At 45.5% G+C, this 17776-nt stretch overlaps 2 protein-coding genes and 1 pseudogene across 2 annotated transcripts; 1 reads left to right on the top strand and 2 right to left on the bottom strand.

Annotated features, from left to right (window-relative positions):
• Positions 1-3718: 3718 nt before the first annotated feature.
• On the top strand, positions 3719-17576 carry LOC147632958 (uncharacterized). Its single transcript, XM_086805962.1, has 2 exons — positions 3719-4318; positions 15481-17576. Exons 1-2 carry the CDS (start codon positions 3882-3884, stop codon positions 17270-17272), a joined length of 2229 nt encoding a protein of 742 aa, XP_086662088.1. The 5' UTR covers positions 3719-3881; the 3' UTR covers positions 17273-17576.
• LOC147632960 (uncharacterized) lies at positions 9763-12520 on the bottom strand (annotated as a pseudogene).
• On the bottom strand, positions 12413-12877 carry LOC147632959 (uncharacterized; the record flags this gene model as incomplete). The annotated part of the gene is made up of 1 exon (XM_086806807.1): positions 12413-12877. A coding segment is annotated over exon 1 (342 nt), but the record flags the coding sequence as incomplete, so codon positions are not given.
• Positions 17577-17776: the final 200 nt, after the last annotated feature.

Here is a 17776-nt window from a genome sequence, read left to right as displayed (position 1 = left end):
ATGCACCATTAGCAAAAAAGGCACTTTTCCCACATGGAGGTTGCATGCATGCACATGAAACGAGGCCCTAGTTGCTACTAGCAGGAGTCCCAAACCCACCTCACTAGCAGTGTTGCCAGGAGATTCAGACACGCCACGTATGAAGCGGGTTCATACGTAGGAAACGGTTTCATAAAACATACGAAACGAAAGAAACAAGTTTCATACAATATATATATATATATATATATATATATATATATATATATGTATGTATGTATGTATGTATGTATGTATGTATGTATGTATGTATGTATCTATATATATATATATATATGAGCTAGAGGTGAACTTCTCTCTCTCCCGCGTGTCTCTCTCCTCCTCTATGCTCACACAAGGTGTCTAGTTGCATTGTCTCTCATCTTCTCATTGCTCAGTGCTCACGATGATGACGAGCACTAATTCACACACATTGGTGCATATATGTATATGTACAAATGCAAAGAGAGGGAGTGTGTGTGTGTGTGAGAGAGAGAGAGAGAGAGAAAGGGTCCCCCCCCTCCTTTTGGCCTACCCAAAGGGCAAGGACTAAGGATCACTTATACTTTTTTGTTTAACTAAAAGTAATATTTTATTGCATGAATAAAATAATGTATTGTGGAAAGGAAAACTGCCACTCTGCCAGTGATTTGGGAAGGAAAGGGTTGAACTTTATTCTTAGCATTTACTTAAGTAGCCTCTGCTCTCTACCGTAGCGCAAGGGCTTCTCTCTCTCTCTCTCTCTCTCTCTCTCTCTCTCTCTCTCTCTCTCTCTCTCTCTCTCTCTCTTTCTTGCTCAGGCCCCCTAGAGAAACACAGTGTCAGTGTCCTTTTGTGGGCGTGTTTCTCTCTCCCCCTTTCTGTGCACAGGCGAGAAGATATAAAGAGCTCTCTCCCCCTTTCTGTGCACAGGCGAGAAGAGCTCTCTCCCACTTTCTGTGGCCCCTTTCTCTACGCACGGGAGAAGAGAGAAAGCGCTCTCTCCCCCTTTCTCTGCATAGGGGAGAGAGAGAGAGATAGAGAGACAGCCCACGCGTGTGAGCTTGATGGCTTCTTTAACGTGGGACATCTCCTTCAAAAGACAAGGGTCATCAGAAAGCACATGGACCTACAATGAAGAGGGCTCAGGGCATTCTTGTGAGGCTACACATTAACAAAGGTCAAACGCATCATAAAGTGAGCAGGGGCAGCTCACTTTCGCATATACACAATTGACAAGGTGCCAATGGGAACCCTCCCAAGCAGGGGTCATCATCTGCATCAATTCTAGAGCGCAGTAAGAGTGTGGGTAGTTGCACCCCAACTAGTTTTTTGGCTAATCCTAACCCTGGTCATCGCAAGTCCAATAAATCTCGTGCTATGAAAGAAGATTTTGTCCATTACTTACCAAAGAAGATGATCGCCCTTGAGGGTAATTGGGTTTAGAAGATATGGTTTGGGCAATGGATTGGTGTTCTTTTTCAGCATCATGTGCATAAGAGACAACTTCATCAAGAGAATTAGGATGCAAAGTATTTAGTTTAGCCTTTATACTTGATTCAAGAAAATCTTCATACTTCCCTTGGAGCATATTTTCAGGAACATATTCAAGCATTCAAAGTAGAAGCAAACATTGCCAAAAACACTCGGTGTAGGCGGCTACGTTATTTCCTTCTTGCCATTTAAATGTTGCCCGAGCATGCCTAGCTTGATGGTGAAATTATGGGGGTTTAACCTTGTCTTGAAAAGAATTCCAAGTCAAAGGACGGTTGGAACTAGTATGAAGGTAATTCGTGACACACTTAATTTTCTCACGCTTGGAGAAAGATTCATTGGCAAAATAGTCATCAAAGTGACTTAACCATGCAAGAACAATTGAGCCATCTTTCTTTCCATCAAACTTTGTAAATTGGAAAGATTTTCTACTTATCTTTGACTCTTTACGAGTTTGTTGTGCATCAAACACACCTCACAAAATGCGAGCTATTCAGTCATCTTCGGCTTGAGTTGCATGTAGACGAGCTTCTCGATCTTGAAGAGCTTGTGTTGCTTCATTCAAATGTTGTTGGAGTGGTGGATCGGGTAGCGGAGAATCACTGCCGAAATTGCCAGGACCCCCTTCTTCTTCCATATTAATAAAAGATAATTACGGGCTGAGCGTACCTTAAATTAACTTCAAAATTTTTAAAATTTGAGGGCGGATTTGGATCCGACATGCCAAAATTGGGTAAGGTTGACTATCCCTGGGACTGAAACGGAGAAGTAGAGTGGCTCATGCAATACTCAAAGAAGGTATTGTAGACTTCGCCACGAACAGCCCCTTACATGATAGAAGTAGTAGTGTGGGAAACTAGCGTAGAAGGGGGAAGAGATAGCAACCGTCCATTAGAGAGAGCCTCAAAATTTAGAGCCGAGTCTCCCTTGAGTTTAGTAGAATTAGGAGAATTAGGATATTTGCTGCTTAAAATGTGGTCCTACATACCATTGGCAAGTAATTCAAATTAGTACCTTTTACTAATAAAAGGAGAAAATGAACGTGCACTTCTAGCTACAAAAGGGGAAACCCAAAAGCATGAAATTTTGATTGGTTAGAACTCTTAATATTAAGGAAAAATCAAGAATTAGTCGCTTTACTAGTTTTAAGGAGCTTGTCTCCTTAAAGCTACTAATTTCAACATATTAGTGGGTGAATAGAGTCCCACTAATGTATAGTGGGACTCGGCTCTTAGTGGATCGGGATAAACTTTATATGTCGGAAGGGGTTTTCGAGTATGGGCAGCGCATCTGTGGTGTCCGATCATCGAAACGACATGCCGTTTGAGGCATAGGAGAGAAAGATGAAAACACGGCACTCCTTCTGTCTTCTTCATGCTGGTACCCTCAAATTCGCAATTTGATGAGTGGAAAGCCTAGTTTGAGAGCTTTCTTTTATCCAGCAAGTAATAGGTTGCAGCCCTCCTCTTTACCCAAACTTGATGCCCATGCTTGTGTGAGAAGCCATGGCCATGAGTGATGGAGACCTTCTTTGATGTTGACCGCTCCTCCAATCAAAACCTGGCTCTGATACCACTAATACAAGCCCACAACATAGACTAAACACATCAATTTAACAAGATGATGGAATCTTTGAGAAAATAGAGTCAACAAGAAAGAAAAGTATGCGCACAACACAAGATTGGGTGCAATTTCCCCCATGCACGAGTGAGCACCTCCTCCCTCATGTATGTATTCATTGATTTCCCATCTTTTGTGCTCAAAAATAGAGGAGTTGGGCTAGAGTTAATTTCCATCTCTCATTTGTAACTTATTCTCCAAGTCTTCAATATTTACAACAACCATAGACTTGGCATAATAATTAAATTGCTAATGTCTTTAAAAATAATTGATTGGCATGACCATAGTCTAAATAAAATCGGCCAAAGCCCACAACTAATAATCGAACCGCACGTTCTTGGCGCATATCAAAATCCGTAAACGCGACATGGATAAAATAATAAAATCCACTTGCATCCTGGCTACTCTGATCAATGATTTGCTCACCATTAGCTTTACCCCTATTCACCTAATGTTACACGCTCTCACGTTTTTTTTAGGGGGGGGGGGGGGGGGGGGTCAGTGCTCGACAAAAACGGCATTTACATGTAATTTTACCGGCTAGATTTTAGAAAAACCGGCTACTATGCCCTTACATTTAAGGGCTAAAATTTATTAATTTTAATGTATATTACCGGCAAAAACAGTAAGTTAAAATGGTTTTTGTCGAACCCTGGGGGGTTTTGCTACATGCGTGCAGAAACGCATCGGGCAGAACGCGACAGGATCTAGGGTAACCAGCGGCGAACTTCGAAGGGCTTTTGCGTCTGAGAATCTGTAGTCAGCCGAAGATGCCGCCGAAGACGAAGAGGAATAAGAAGAAGCGAGATGCTAAGGAGATGGTGGTATTCACCGACCTCCGCGTGTGGGAGAAGGGTGAGATGGAGAAGCAGGCCTTTGGCAGATGGATCGAGGAAAACAAGCTCCTATGCTTCAATTTCAAGCTCGACAAGAATGTAGCAGAATACCCCTTCCCAGAGGGGGAGGAGGTCATCTGGTGGCCAGAATATTGTGCAGCTCCAGGTTCTAGGTTTGCACTAGACAGTTCTCTTCACGTAGATGTTCCAGGGGCAACTTATGAGCAATTCCGATCTTCACTGATCCGCAAGGAGCATGAGCGAAAGAAAGCGCTAGGGTTGTTGAGTCAGGAAGACGAAGAGGAATCCAGCCAACAGGCAGTGGGAGAGCTTGTCAAATATACTGACTTGACATCATACAAACTTACAATGTAAACATACTGTAATATATGCCTTGCATTGTATGTTTTTGACTTGATTTTGGTTTGTGACAACTTGAAATTGAAGATACCTAAGCTTGTAATTATTTTTTCCAAATGGTAGTACCAGAGCACAAATTTCTTGTCGTACCGTATTTTTCCCGTACTGTATTGTATCGTTCAAACCATATCGTATCATACGAGACATCCATGAGCCTGGAGCACCTGCTGCTGCCTGAGATTGTAATGTTGGTAAGGTGGTTCGTTTTATATTTCTCCTCAGTTAGTCTGTGCCCACCCATGCATGTGTCTATGGCCTGCGCTACTCTCCCGTTAGACACTATCCAGAACTAGATGTTGGCCTTGCAAGTGGCCCACAAATCTTTAAACTGCCTCTCATAGGTTTATGGTCTGAGAGTTATGAATAACCATGAGTCTCGGTCTCCAAACATGTTTATTAGGTATCGTAGACCAGGGCTCACAATCTGCACAGAGCTCATCTTACGAGCGATCCAATAGAGAGTGTTCAGGATTGGAAGGCAGGTGACACCCAGAGATAGGAGGCATATTCTCGTTAAATTCTGATAGTACTAGGTTTCTTATGTGAATCTCTTTCTGGGATCCTTATCAGGTTATATAGCCCAGTGATGCCCCATATCATGTCAAAAATGTCACGGAAGCAGTCTGTTGTGTGGCAGACTGTCAAACACTTGGCAGTACACCAGGATGAAACAGTAGAGGTGTTGACGATCTTCTCAGGCCTGCTCTTTGAGGCTCGAGGATGTAGAGGTGGAGCTAGGTAGTCATCTCTCTCAGCTAAGGCAGTTCACTCTACGTGGATGAATGAGCTGTGGAATTTGGTCAATATTCCATATTTTTGTGGGCTTGAAGATGCGAGGATTAACAGCATTGAAGCGTTGTATATGGCTGGGAGAAAATGCACGGCCCTCTTTGATTTGCTGAGGTTGGACATATCCTTTGTGAGTGTTTTGGGCCTGCTCCTTTAAAAGAACAGTGCATAGGTCATATTTATAGGGATCTCAAGGGTGTTTGAATGTTCAAGTCATAGTTATGAGAAACAAGGAACAGACGGAAATGGAAAGGAAAACAGATACGGAAAATTTGAGGCTGCTGAAATGCAGGAATACCATGTCGTAAGGGAGATGCAAGATAAGGGAGAGGGAGTAGATGAAGTATGCAACAGAGGTCCTCTTGAGATTAAGGTCTTGGTAAGAAGTATTAATTCTTATGCAACTAAAATCCAGCTTGCGAGTTCTGCTGTTCTTAGATGTGCTGATCCACGTTACTCACACAGGCTTTTATCAAGGATCGCAGTATCATTGATAATATCTGCTCTTTTTAGGGGGCCTCAGCTCGCACTAGACTGCAAGGGGATGACTGCTTCTCGACTTTGAGAAGGCCTATGTTAGGGTGGACTGGGGCATCTTGGAGGGCAGAATGTAGCACATGGGATTTCCTCTGTAGGGGATCAGGTGCGTTTTGGCTGTATATTCCTCTGCTCCAAACCATGTGTTGATGGGCGGTAGTGGGGGAGATGGCTTTGCATTGACAACATCCATCCGCCAAGGCTGCCCATTGGCCCCGTTTCTGTGCATTGCTTTTTGGTGGCGCACGGGTACCCGACTAGAAGGCCTTTCTCCTCCCGTCAGGGGAGAGGAACTACTAGATGGAGTGTTTGGTGAAGACACTGCTTTGTACTTGCGGCGTTCCTTTGAGAATCTCGCCCATTTTCAATAGGCAGTATAGAGGTCTTTTCTCAGCATCGGGGCTGGGATAAATTGGCACATATCTTGTGGTTTTTGGACCTGTCCCTCGCTCACTGTTCCTTGCTCCTCTTTCCTAACGGCTCTCCGATTCGCTAGCTACTATGTGGGACTAGATATCACTCCAGGCCAACAATTGGCGTGTCTTCTCCTAAGCATAAGAAGAAGCTTCTGTTCTAGAATACGACTCGTCTCTGTTTAGTTGGCAAGGTTGTGGTGGCTGACCAGGTTTTGCCCGTGACTATATGGTACATCACCCTACGCTTGGCTTTCTCTCGTTTTTGTATTGGCCATGTCCAAGTCTTGATACATAACTTCTTGTGAGGTCAGGAGGGATGGATGCTATGCTTGGGCCAAGATGGGGTCTGTCATCACTCAGCCTCTCTATGGCGTATTGTGGACCGTGTCAGAGCCGAGCTCGCCTTGGGAAGCTCATAGTCCGTGGACTTTTTCCAGGAGAGCCTTGGTAGGAGTTGTTTCTTCACTGTATTTAGTCCCGAGTGCCGACTATATGTAAGATGCAGCGGAAGTAATGTGAACGGTTCAGATCTAGCATCACACTTTTACAAATCCTTAGCACTACTGTGCACAACAAAACACAAATAGATAGAGAGAGTAGGAGAGAGACGACACCCGATGGGGTCCCAACTAACCCTCTCAAGGGCCCCCACACCGTTACCGATGTGGTATTTGCTTTTATTGCACAAATGATGGTACAAGACTGACGCTTGCAAATCTAAATCCTTGACTCCCTGATACCCAAGATACTGAGTGCTTCGGGGCTGATTTATGATGGCCAAAACGGTCCCTCGATGTGGCGATGATAGGCCTCCAATGTAGGGATGTCGGGGGCTGTTTCGGAGCGCCGATGTGAGGTATACGATGGCTGAAAATGGACTGTTTTCTCTGCTGAAAACAGCGACTGAAAACAGTGACAATGATGCGCCAAGATGTAGCCAAATGTCGATGCCGAATGCGCCAAGAGAAGAGGCTGAATGGGCAAAGAGAATGGGCTGAGGATGGAGCAGAATGGGATAGCAGATATGGGCTGAAATGAAGAGGAAGTTGGGCTGGTTTGCGAACCTAATGCGCCTATGCTTGCGATGGATGCTTGGGAAGATGGGGAATGGATCCCTAGCAAGATGTGCAAGACAAAGCAATGGCGGTAAGCAAGATGTTCAACTAACTCTAGGGCTGATTAGGAGCAGGCTGCAAAAACCTCCAACTAACGCAAAGCTTAGGCTATGGAATGGCCTGATGTTTGCGCAAGAAAGAGAGAAGGATGAGGGGGCTGCAGCAACACAAAACGCAGAGGCAAGAGATGGCTGTTCTTGCTGTAAACGCTGCTGCATTCCTTGCTGAAAATGCAGAACAAGAGATGGGCTGCAGGCTGAAGAAACGCAGGTGTGCTGGGCTGAAATCGCTGAGGTCCTTCTTGCTGAAAACGCTGCTGTTTTAGGGCTGGAACTGGCGCCAATTTGCAGCAGTGGAGATGGATGAAGATTCGCAAATTTTGCTCCAAGGTTGCTTGATCTGCTTATGCTGAAAATGAAGCCCCCTTGCCCTTTATATATGCTTTTTAGGCAATCTCGAGGTAGGCCCACTTTCAACCTTCCAATTTATCTGGCAATTCAAATGATGTGCACTTTTAAATGCACCTGAACTTATCTCCCTGCTATTCACTGCTTAGGTATCAGATTGACATGGGGATCGGACCTATGACTTGATCCTAAGCTAATCTATATGATTGTGCTGACAGATGCCCACCACGGTGTAACAACACCTGTCAAACACCATGTACTAACATTTGTGCTAGAGGGTTATGACTGACCGAACCCTAATCTAATGGATACGTCCGAGCATGCACGTCCTTCAAGAGGCTCACAAAAGTGTCGGAACATGATCCCCTAGGCTCTAGACACTGACTTGGCTCTGGATGGTGGACGACGTAAAATGTCCACGTGGCACACCGAGCCCGTGTGCACGTGACATCCCCTCCTGCTTAAGTTGAGGCACCGGTGCCGAGTTGGACGGCCTCCCGATATGACGCTAGAAGGAGTGGATAATCTGAGAAAAACTCCTCATCCACCCACGCAGCTTCATGTGTACCCCGATCCTTAAATTTGAGGAAGTACTGTCGCTTCTTTTTCTTCGACCCGTGCTTGAAACGATGCAAGAGAATCTGCTCCGGCTCCAAAACTTCGGCTTCATCCACGATCTCAGGTTGCTCCTCGTCCGGTACGCTCCTTGGAGGTTCACCCTGAAACAATTTAAGCCAAGAAACATGGAACACATTATGCATTGTCCACGAAGGAGGTAACTGTAGGCGGAAAGAAACGTCATTTACCTTGCCGATGACGGGAAATGGACCGTACATACGAAAAGACAACTTAGGACACTTCTTACCAACTTGCTTCAGACGTTGCTTCATGATCCTCAAAAACACCCAGTCACCTTCCTTGAATGAGACATCCTGTCGATGCTTGTTAACCTGGCGAGAATATGACTCCTGAGCCTTGCTAAGCCGAAGCTTAACACTCTCAGAAATCTCTGCATAAGACTCACTAACATGATTAGCATCAGGAACCTGCGAAACCGACCTAGTCAATAACGACTGAAAAGGACGACCAAACGCTGCCTCATAAGGCGTGCGACCGACAGCACTAGAAAATGTATCATTCAGAATGGCCTGGACTAACGGCAAATACTGTTCCCACTTAGACTGATGATCATGCACATAAGCCTTGAGAACATCAAATGCCAACTGATTGTAAATCTCTGTTTGACCATTTGACTGAGGATGAAATGCAGATGAAAAATTTAACTTAGTGCCAAAATTTTCAAATAGAGCCCTCCAAAAATGTGATGTAAACTTAGTATCCCTATCGGACACTATGGACCTGGGAAGACCACAAACTGGATACCAATGCCTGATGAACAATCGTGCAACATCCTGTGCAGTAACATTGGCCTTGCAAGGAATAAGCATGCAGAACTTGCTAAAGCGATCAACAATAGTCAAACACTGCGTATTCCGTGCACCTGGTGGAGGTAAATTAGTCACAAAATCCATAGAAATGTCTTCAAAAGGTCCCTCGGGAATGGGTAAAGGCATCAACAAACCTTGCTGCTTACCATGAGGTACCTTGACCTTTTGACAGATGGAACACTGCGAGACATAATTAAACACATCCTTCCTTAACTTAGGCCAAAAAAAATATCGTTCAACCTTTTCTAGTGTGGCATTCATACCCCTATGTCCCCCAGTCAATGCATCATGTGCGTCATGCAAAATGGGTGCTCTAAAAGACTGTAAGACACAAAGTCGATTCCTAAAAAACAGCCAACCATCACGGATGGCATAGTTTGATGGCCCTTGGGGATCCAAAGAATCCACCCAGTGCTTCTCAAACTCTGTACCCACATACCGGTCCTTCATATCATTAAAAGCAACACCCTCAATAGAAAGAAAAGAATGACGCTCAAGAGAGAGAATCTGACCTTTTCTACTCAATGCATCTGCAAACAGGGTTAGCTTTACCTGGAATATACTCAATCATACCACCAAACTGCTCAAAATACTGAGACCACCGTGCCTGTCTATCACTCCAATTAGCACTCGGCATAGACTGAAGCCACCTAAGAGCCTGGTGATCCGTGCAAACCACTCACGCCCATAAACAAAATGCTTCCAATGCTTCAATGCATGAATGACAGAGAGAAGTTCCTTATCATAGACAGAGTAATTCTTCTCGGCACTGTTTAGCTTACGAGAAAGAAATGCAACCGGATGTGAATGCTACTGTAACACTGCCCCAATAGCAATATTACTAGCGTCGGTCCAAACTTCAAAAGGCTCATCCCAAGAAGCAAGGACGAGGCATGGAGCCTCTGTGACTGCAACTTTGAGCGCTTCAAAAGCCCCCGTAGCCGCCTCGGTTAAAACCACGCGCTGACGGCGAGTCTTAACACCCTTTAACAAATCAGACAAAGGTGCAACAATGTGTGCAAAATTCTTGATATGCGAACTATATGCCTGACACAAACCCAAAAATGAACGAATGTCATATGCAGTTTCAGGAGGTTCCCATTCCCTAACTTCTCTAACCTTCCCGGGATCAAGGCGAATGCCATCCTCCGAGATGATATAGCCCAAATACGAAACTGTAGTCAGAAAAAATTCTGACTTCTTAGCGGCAATGTAGAGACGGTTAGCAGCCAACAAGGCTAAAACCTTCTCAACATCACGCTCATGTTGTTCCCATGTGGCTGAGAATATGAGAATGTCATCAAGAAAAATAAAAACACACTTACCGACCAAGTCGATGAAGATACGCATCATCATGCGATTAAACGTACGTGGTGCGCCAGTCAGACCAAACGGCATAACGATGAACTCATAATGACCGCGCTCTGTCTGAAAGGCTGTCTTGTAAATATCGCGCTTAGCGATCCTTACCTGATGGTAGCCACTCTTCAAGTCGATCTTTGAAAATACCTTTGCTCCATTGAGACGCTCCAAAATGTAGTCAATGCGGGGCATCGGAAAACGATTCTTGACCGTCATCTTGTTGAGGGCCCTGTAATCCACACATAAACGTGAGGTACCATCCTTTTTTCGAACGAAAAGAATAGGAGCAGCAAAAGGACTTACACTGGGACGTATAAACCCCCGGTCAATCAACTCACCTAATTGACGCTCTAGCTCCTCTTCATTTGCTTTATTCAACCTGTAAGGAAACTTACTTACCGGCTGAGCACCATCTACTAGATCGATCACATGGTCCTCTGGTCGCTCGGGCGGAAGTGATGGAGGTAGATCATCCTGGAGAAACAAGTCATTATACTTAGCAAACAAATCACCATACCTTTCTGGAATGCCCCCATTTCGTGACGTAGGATTGATGTAAATCACCGCCGCCTGTGCTCCACGACGGAGCTCGCGCTTAGCCTGTACATGAGATATGAGAGGAACAGAAGGAATACCAACCTCCCCACGAATAAGTACTGGCTGCGGTACATCATGGCTGACAAGAAGTGTGTTATCGTCCCAACCCATATGAGGCTTGTACCTGCGGAACCACTTAATGCCAAGAATAACATCACATGCGGAAAGCTTAGACACGACAAAAGAACGAGTGAACTGTGCCTGCTGAACGACCAACTTGACATTTTCACACTCTTCAGAAATAGAAGCATCCATGCCTTCAGAGAACCCCTACACCGGTAAAGGTGTAATAGGAGTGACCTGAAGACGGGCACGCTTCACAAGAGCGCTACTGACCACGTCCTGTGTACTCCCTGGATCAAACAAAACTACTACCCTTTGACCATTGATGTGCCCATAACACTTTAGCAATTCCTCTTCGTCAAATTTCCCCTCCTGCTTATCTTCAAGCTCAACTGTCTCAACGGCGTTAACCTGAGGAGCTGCGCTTGAAGATGGAGCGGAAGAAGAGTCAGGCTTGGTGTCTTGCTTAGGGCAATCATTCTTCCTATGACCTCTCGTATGGCACTTAAAGCATCTACCCTCTTTGGCATACAAAGTCCTTTCATCTTTACTTAAAGTACCCCCTATAATCCCCTTTGCTACCTTTTCATCAGGTGTGAGTGTAGGCTTATCAGCCTTTTCCTTACCCTTACCCCTATCTTTAGCATTGGCACTAGAAGTGGACTGTGATGAATTAGACTGTGAAGAATTTGATTGTGATGGGGTGGACTTAGGACTTTGCTTGTTAGCATTGCCAGCCCCATTACCTGATCGTGATGAATCGACAGAAGAAGGAGAAGAACTTACCAACTTGGGCTTACCTTTGTTGTGCTTGAGCTCCTGAAGTTGGGCCAAGCGAACCGCCTCGTCGAAAGTCTTTGGATCGTCGGCCTCCACATCATACTTGATTAGGACATCCAAGCCGAACAAAAATGCCTCCAACTTGTCTTCATCCGACTTACGCAATTGTCCCCCAAGCTGGGAAACGCGATTAGCATAAGCCATGACTGGTCTACCGTTCTGGGACAACGCCCTGTAATCATCTTTAAGACCTTTCAGATATCGTGGGGGCAAGAAGCGGGCTGTCAAGGCATCTCGGAAATCAGCCCACACATAAGTGAGAGGCTTATCCTCGGTCCCAACCGACCGAAGCCATATGGGAAGCCAACTTCTTATCCACCCACTCTTCTTTCCAAGTGATAGCCTCTCCTGTGAGATGCATCATGGCTAGAAGAACCTTCTGAGTATCAGTCTTCTGGTTAATTGCAAAGTACGAAGTAAACTGATGGAACCAAGAATGAATAACTAAAGCATCCATCTTACCGTCATACTTACTGAATGTGATCTTCTCTGGAAGAAGAGAAGAACCTGCCTGCTTTTGGCCGTAGCCGCTGCAATGGTAGCTGCCAACTGCTCGTAGTCGGGCTCTAAGGATGTGCTGGGGCGATCGGCAAGGATAGCTATCATATTGCGCAGGGCAAGAGACTCATTAGCACGGGCTGCCAACTCGGCCTCCACGCGCTTCGCCTCAAACTCCAAAGGCTTCGCCTCCCTTTCAGCCGCTACTGCCGCCGCCTCCTTTTCCATCGCCAACCTTCGCTCTGCCCGTTCAGCTGCCTCCCGACGCTCTTCGCGGCGAGCCTCATCCTGACGCATCATCATTTCCATCATCATTCAGAACATAGCATCCATAGGAGGAGGTGTCACTGGATCAGCCATGGGAGTAGGTATGACTGGATCAGCCACTACTGGGTTCAGGAATCTCGGAGTCTGGATCGGATGTACTCATACGCTACGGGTAACCACCATGCAAGATGAGTGAAGAGGTGAATCAGCCTTCACTCCAAGACCACGCTATCTACTCCCTCGTAGGCGCACTGCTACTGAAAACCTTGCGTTAACAATGCCTGCTTTCTCCTGCGCTCAAGACGCACTGCGCTACCGCAATGGCAGACGTGCTTTCTCCTTGAGTGGAAGGAGCGCTCCTGGGGAAGTCTACGCTGAAACACAAACTCAACACAAGAAAAAAAATTTGTTGCTTTGGATTAGTACTGCAGTGTAGAAGCAATCAATGCTCTGATACCAATGTAAGATGCAGCGGAAGTAATGTGAACGGTTCAGATCTAGCATCACACTTTTACAAATCCTTAGCACTACTGTGCACAACAAAACACAAATAGATAGAGAGAGTAGGAGAGAGACGACACCCGATGGGGTCCCAACTAACCCTCTCAAGGGCCCCCCACACCGTTACCGATGTGGTATTTGCTTTTATTGCACAAATGATGGTACAAGACTGACGCTTGCAAATCTAAATCCTTGACTCCCTGATACCCAAGATACTGAGTGCTTCGGGGCTGATTTATGATGGCCAAAACGGTCCCTCGATGTGGCGATGATGGGCCTCCAATGTAGGGATGTCGGGGGCTGTTTCGGAGCGCCGATGTGAGGTATACGATGGCTGAAAATGGACTGTTTTCTCTGCTGAAAACAGCGACTGAAAACAGTGACAATGATGCGCCAAGATGTAGCCGAATGTCGATGCCGAATGCGCCAAGAGAAGAGGCTGAATGGGCAAAGAGAATGGGCTGAGGATGGAGCAGAATGGGATAGCAGATATGGGCTGAAATGAAGAGGAAGTTGGGCTGGTTTGCGAACCTAATGCGCCTATGCTTGCGATGGATGCTTGGGAAGATGGGGAATGGATCCCTAGCAAGATGTGCAAGACAAAGCAATGGCGGTAAGCAAGATGTTCAACTAACTCTAGGGCTGATTAGGAGCAGGCTGTAAAAACCTCCAACTAACGCAAAGCTTAGGCTATGGAATGGCCTGATGTTTGCGCAAGAAAGAGAGAAGGATGAGGGGGCTGCAGCAACACAAAACGCAGAGGCAAGAGATGGCTGTCCTTACTGTAAACGCTGCTGCATTCCTTGCTGAAAACGCAGAACAAGAGATGGGCTGCAGGCTGAAGAAACGCAGGTGTGCTGGGCTGAAATCGCTGAGGTCCTTCTTGCTGAAAACGCTGCTGTTTTAGGGCTGGAACTGGCGCCAATTTGCAGCAGTGGAGATGGATGAAGATTCGCAAATTTTGCTCCAAGGTTGCTTGATCTGCTTATGCTGAAAATGAAGCCCCCTTGCCCTTTATATATGCTTTTTAGGCAATCTCGAGGTAGGCCCACTTTCAACCTTCCAATTTATCTGGCAATTCAAATGATGTGCACTTTTAAATGCACCTGAACTTATCTTCCCTGCTATTCACTGCTTAGGTATCAGATTGACATGGGGATTGGACCTATGACTTGATCCTAAGCTAATCTATATGATTGTGCTGACAGATGCCCACCACGGTGTAACAACACCTGTCAAACACCATGTACTAACATTTGTGCTAGAGGGTTATGACTGACCGAACCCTAATCTAATGGATACGTCCGAGCATGCACGTCCTTCAAGAGGCTCACAAAAGTGTCGGAACATGATCCCCTAGGCTCTAGACACTGACCTGACGACGTAAATGTCCATGTGGCACACCGAGCCCGTGTGCACGTGACACTATAGTGGCAATTGGCATTCGTTGGATTTTTGTTGAGATGCGTGCCGTTGGTTTGAATAGGACAGTCAAGGATAGATTTGTATGTTGCCTCTTGAAGGCCTCATTGTGGACCCCATGTGTCAGAGCTGAGCTCTCCTCGGGAAGCTCATAGTCTACGGTTTAGTCATTGTATTTGATCTGGAGTGCCGACTATAGTGGCGCCTTGTTTGAGTAGGAGATTGAAAGATAGATTTGCATGTAGCCCCTTGAAGGCTTGAAAGTAGCTCAGACCTGCCTTGCTTCAGGTGCTTCTACACTTCTTCGCTTGCTAACTTCCAAGTGTCCACTTCTGTGCGAAACTGTGAAAGAAAGACAAGTGCTCAACTGTGTTTATGCCCAAGCTATGCTCAATTTCAAAGAAAGAGAGACAGGAGTGGACACAGAGACTAGGCGGGAGACCAATGGGCCTCCCTAATTGTGTATGCTTAATGTAAAGAGATTACACAGGCAAAGAATTGCGATACTGCTGAAAACTGCTGTAGAGCGTGAGAAAACAGAGCTGGCTGAAATGTTCGGTACTACGAGTGGCCAAGCATGGAGCGCTGGCTGGCTGCGAGGAACACGCGCGAAGAGCGAGGTATTGCATGTCAAATCTCCGTTAATGTTGATGCTTTAACACTTAGTTTCAGATGATTGCAATCCCCCAAATGTGAGGCTTCTGTTGTTCTTTTATGATTCTGTTGAGGGCTGGTCTGCTGATCATGACGTCATAAAAAATCCTTATTTTTGAAGCGCTTTTTTTGTCCAACCGAGCTTGAATTTCATACTTACGCATAAGGTACTGAAAACTGCTCTGACTTGCTCATAGGGGATCTGACAAGAGATCGTATCAAGACGGTGAAATGGTCAAGGCTACCTTCATCGAGTGGATTAGGAGTGAGAAGCTTCTATGCTTCATTTCTGATGATCCAGAGGCATTCCCCCTCCCCCTTCCACAAAGTACAGATAATTTGTGGTGGCCAGATATGCGGGATGCCCCTGGGGCAAATTTCAGCTTTCACAAGCATATTTTTGTTGACAAAGCATTGGAGGGCTACGACTATCTCCGAGATGCTCTAGGGTCGGAGGGGTCAGTCAGGAAAGAACCAAGCCATGGCCTTGTGCTTATGGATGCTACTGCTGCAGATCTTGTTCAAGGGGAATCTAGCCACCATGACCCTATGCTTGTGGATGCTACTGCTGCAGACCTTGTGCAAGGGGAATCTAGCCATGGCTTCACACTTGTGGATGCTACGGTTGCAGACCAAGGCGATTTGACAATGGAAGATGAGAACTTGCTGGAGGCGGCTGCAAGGGTTCAAAAAACAGCACAAAAAGGGAAAGTGCACAAGGTCTTTTTCAGAGATCTAAGAAAGGAAGCTTATCTTTTGAGAAAGGTGAAGGTTCTCGAGATGGAAACTGAGCACTTCATTGACATGGTGCAGAGAGAGAAGCTTTTGTGTTTCAACATTGCAGCCTATGGATTGTGTTATCCGGAGTTTATGACAGAAGCCTTAACACAGTCACAGGCCCCTCAGATTTGGTTCCCGAATCTGAGGGAGGAGGAATGCAAAGATTTTGTCTTCAAAGATCTGGTGCATGTCGACGAGATGTCATCGAAGTATAGCGTTCTTGTGGAGAAATGTCTTTATTCAGAGGGCTCTTCTGTGAATATTGATAACGAGTTTTCCAGATCATTTGTGAACTTTGCAGTAGGAAAAGAGGAAAAAGTACAGGACAAGCAAATGAATGACGAAGAGGAGGAAAACAAGGATGAATGGGAAGTGGAGGAAGAATGGCGGCATGTGGTCACTAACAGAGGGAAGAACAAGTCCGTGAAGGAGTTGCTCATCTTGATGATGGACAGGATTGACCACAAGATGAAAACAGTGGATCAAAAACTTGATGAAGTGAATCATAGAGTTGATAATGTGGATCAAAAACTTGATGAAGTGAATCGTAGAGTTGATAATGTGAACGGCTCCTTATTATTGGTGGCAGAGAGAGCGATGAGGTCCAACTTTGGACTCTTTGTGGAAAGCTTTTTACCAGGCTATTCAGTTTTACAGCCCATCACTAGGCTGAAGCTCCCGTACAAGATGAAGATGTCTCTAGAAAATCTTGCCCGTTTGTGTGGTAAGCCTGAAACAAAGCAACTTCGTCAAATTCCAAAGCAGGCAAAAGTAGATATTTTCTTGAGAATTAAAGTTCAGAGCAGTTCGAGTATTTTCGTCTCCGGGAGTGGTGATAATCGACTGAAAGTGACTTCTCCTAGCTCACATCTTGCGTCATTCACACATTTTGCAGTTGCAGAAGTAACAAGGAGTACATTCTTATGTAGTGACCCAAAAAAATACAATCACCCAGCTAAGATAGAGCGCACACCGTCCAGCAAGCTTCTCTACAAGCTAGTCCAGCTAGAGCGGGACTTATTAGCCTGTCAGGACTGCTTCAAAACTTCCTTGGAAGTGGTGGCAGGAGCGTGTGTGATCTCTCCCTCTTTTGCGGAGTTGTACCATCCAGAGATTCTGCTGAATACTGTGTTTTCTCAATGTCAGGCCGGATTAGAGAACCTCCAGGCCTTGCACACACGGGGTCGATTGTGGCTTATGGACGTGTAGGTCCATTTTTGTAAAGAGTCCTCTATTCAAAGATGTATGCTGCCACACATCTTCTTGGTTGGCTCCCCTTGCCCACCACGAGTAAAGAAAGATATGCAGAACCATATACATTTTGTGTGGGATTAAGCAAGTTGTAGTCATGCACAAACGACACACTCACACACATTAGTTGTCCTTTACCTTGATGGCACAATATTTTTCTGCTGTTGTGCTACCCTCTAGACTCTCACTGTAAAATTGCATAATTTTGATGGGTTTATGGCTAGGATGGTTTTTGGTTGAAGTAAAGAAGTGCCTTGGGTCATTATTTCTCTGACTTGGTATTATTGCTTTCTGTACTTTATATGGTTGGGAACTGGCACTCGTTGTAAACTTCTGAATCCATTTCTGCCTGCATGATTGGGTTCATGGATGAGTAGATTATGGTTTTGGGACATTAATAAACTGGGTACTAGTTTTGAGAACCTGAGTATTGGGTTGCTTTTGTTTGTACTGCTTGCTAAT

The sequence above is a fragment of the Cibotium barometz genome, chromosome 12 (genome assembly GCF_041138505.1).
Source record: "Cibotium barometz isolate CiBa-2024 chromosome 12, ASM4113850v1, whole genome shotgun sequence".
In the NCBI taxonomy this organism is placed as follows: domain Eukaryota; kingdom Viridiplantae; phylum Streptophyta; class Polypodiopsida; order Cyatheales; family Cibotiaceae; genus Cibotium; species Cibotium barometz.
The sequence above is the reverse complement of the archived record's forward strand: the minus strand, read 5'-3'. Positions and strand labels throughout refer to the sequence as shown.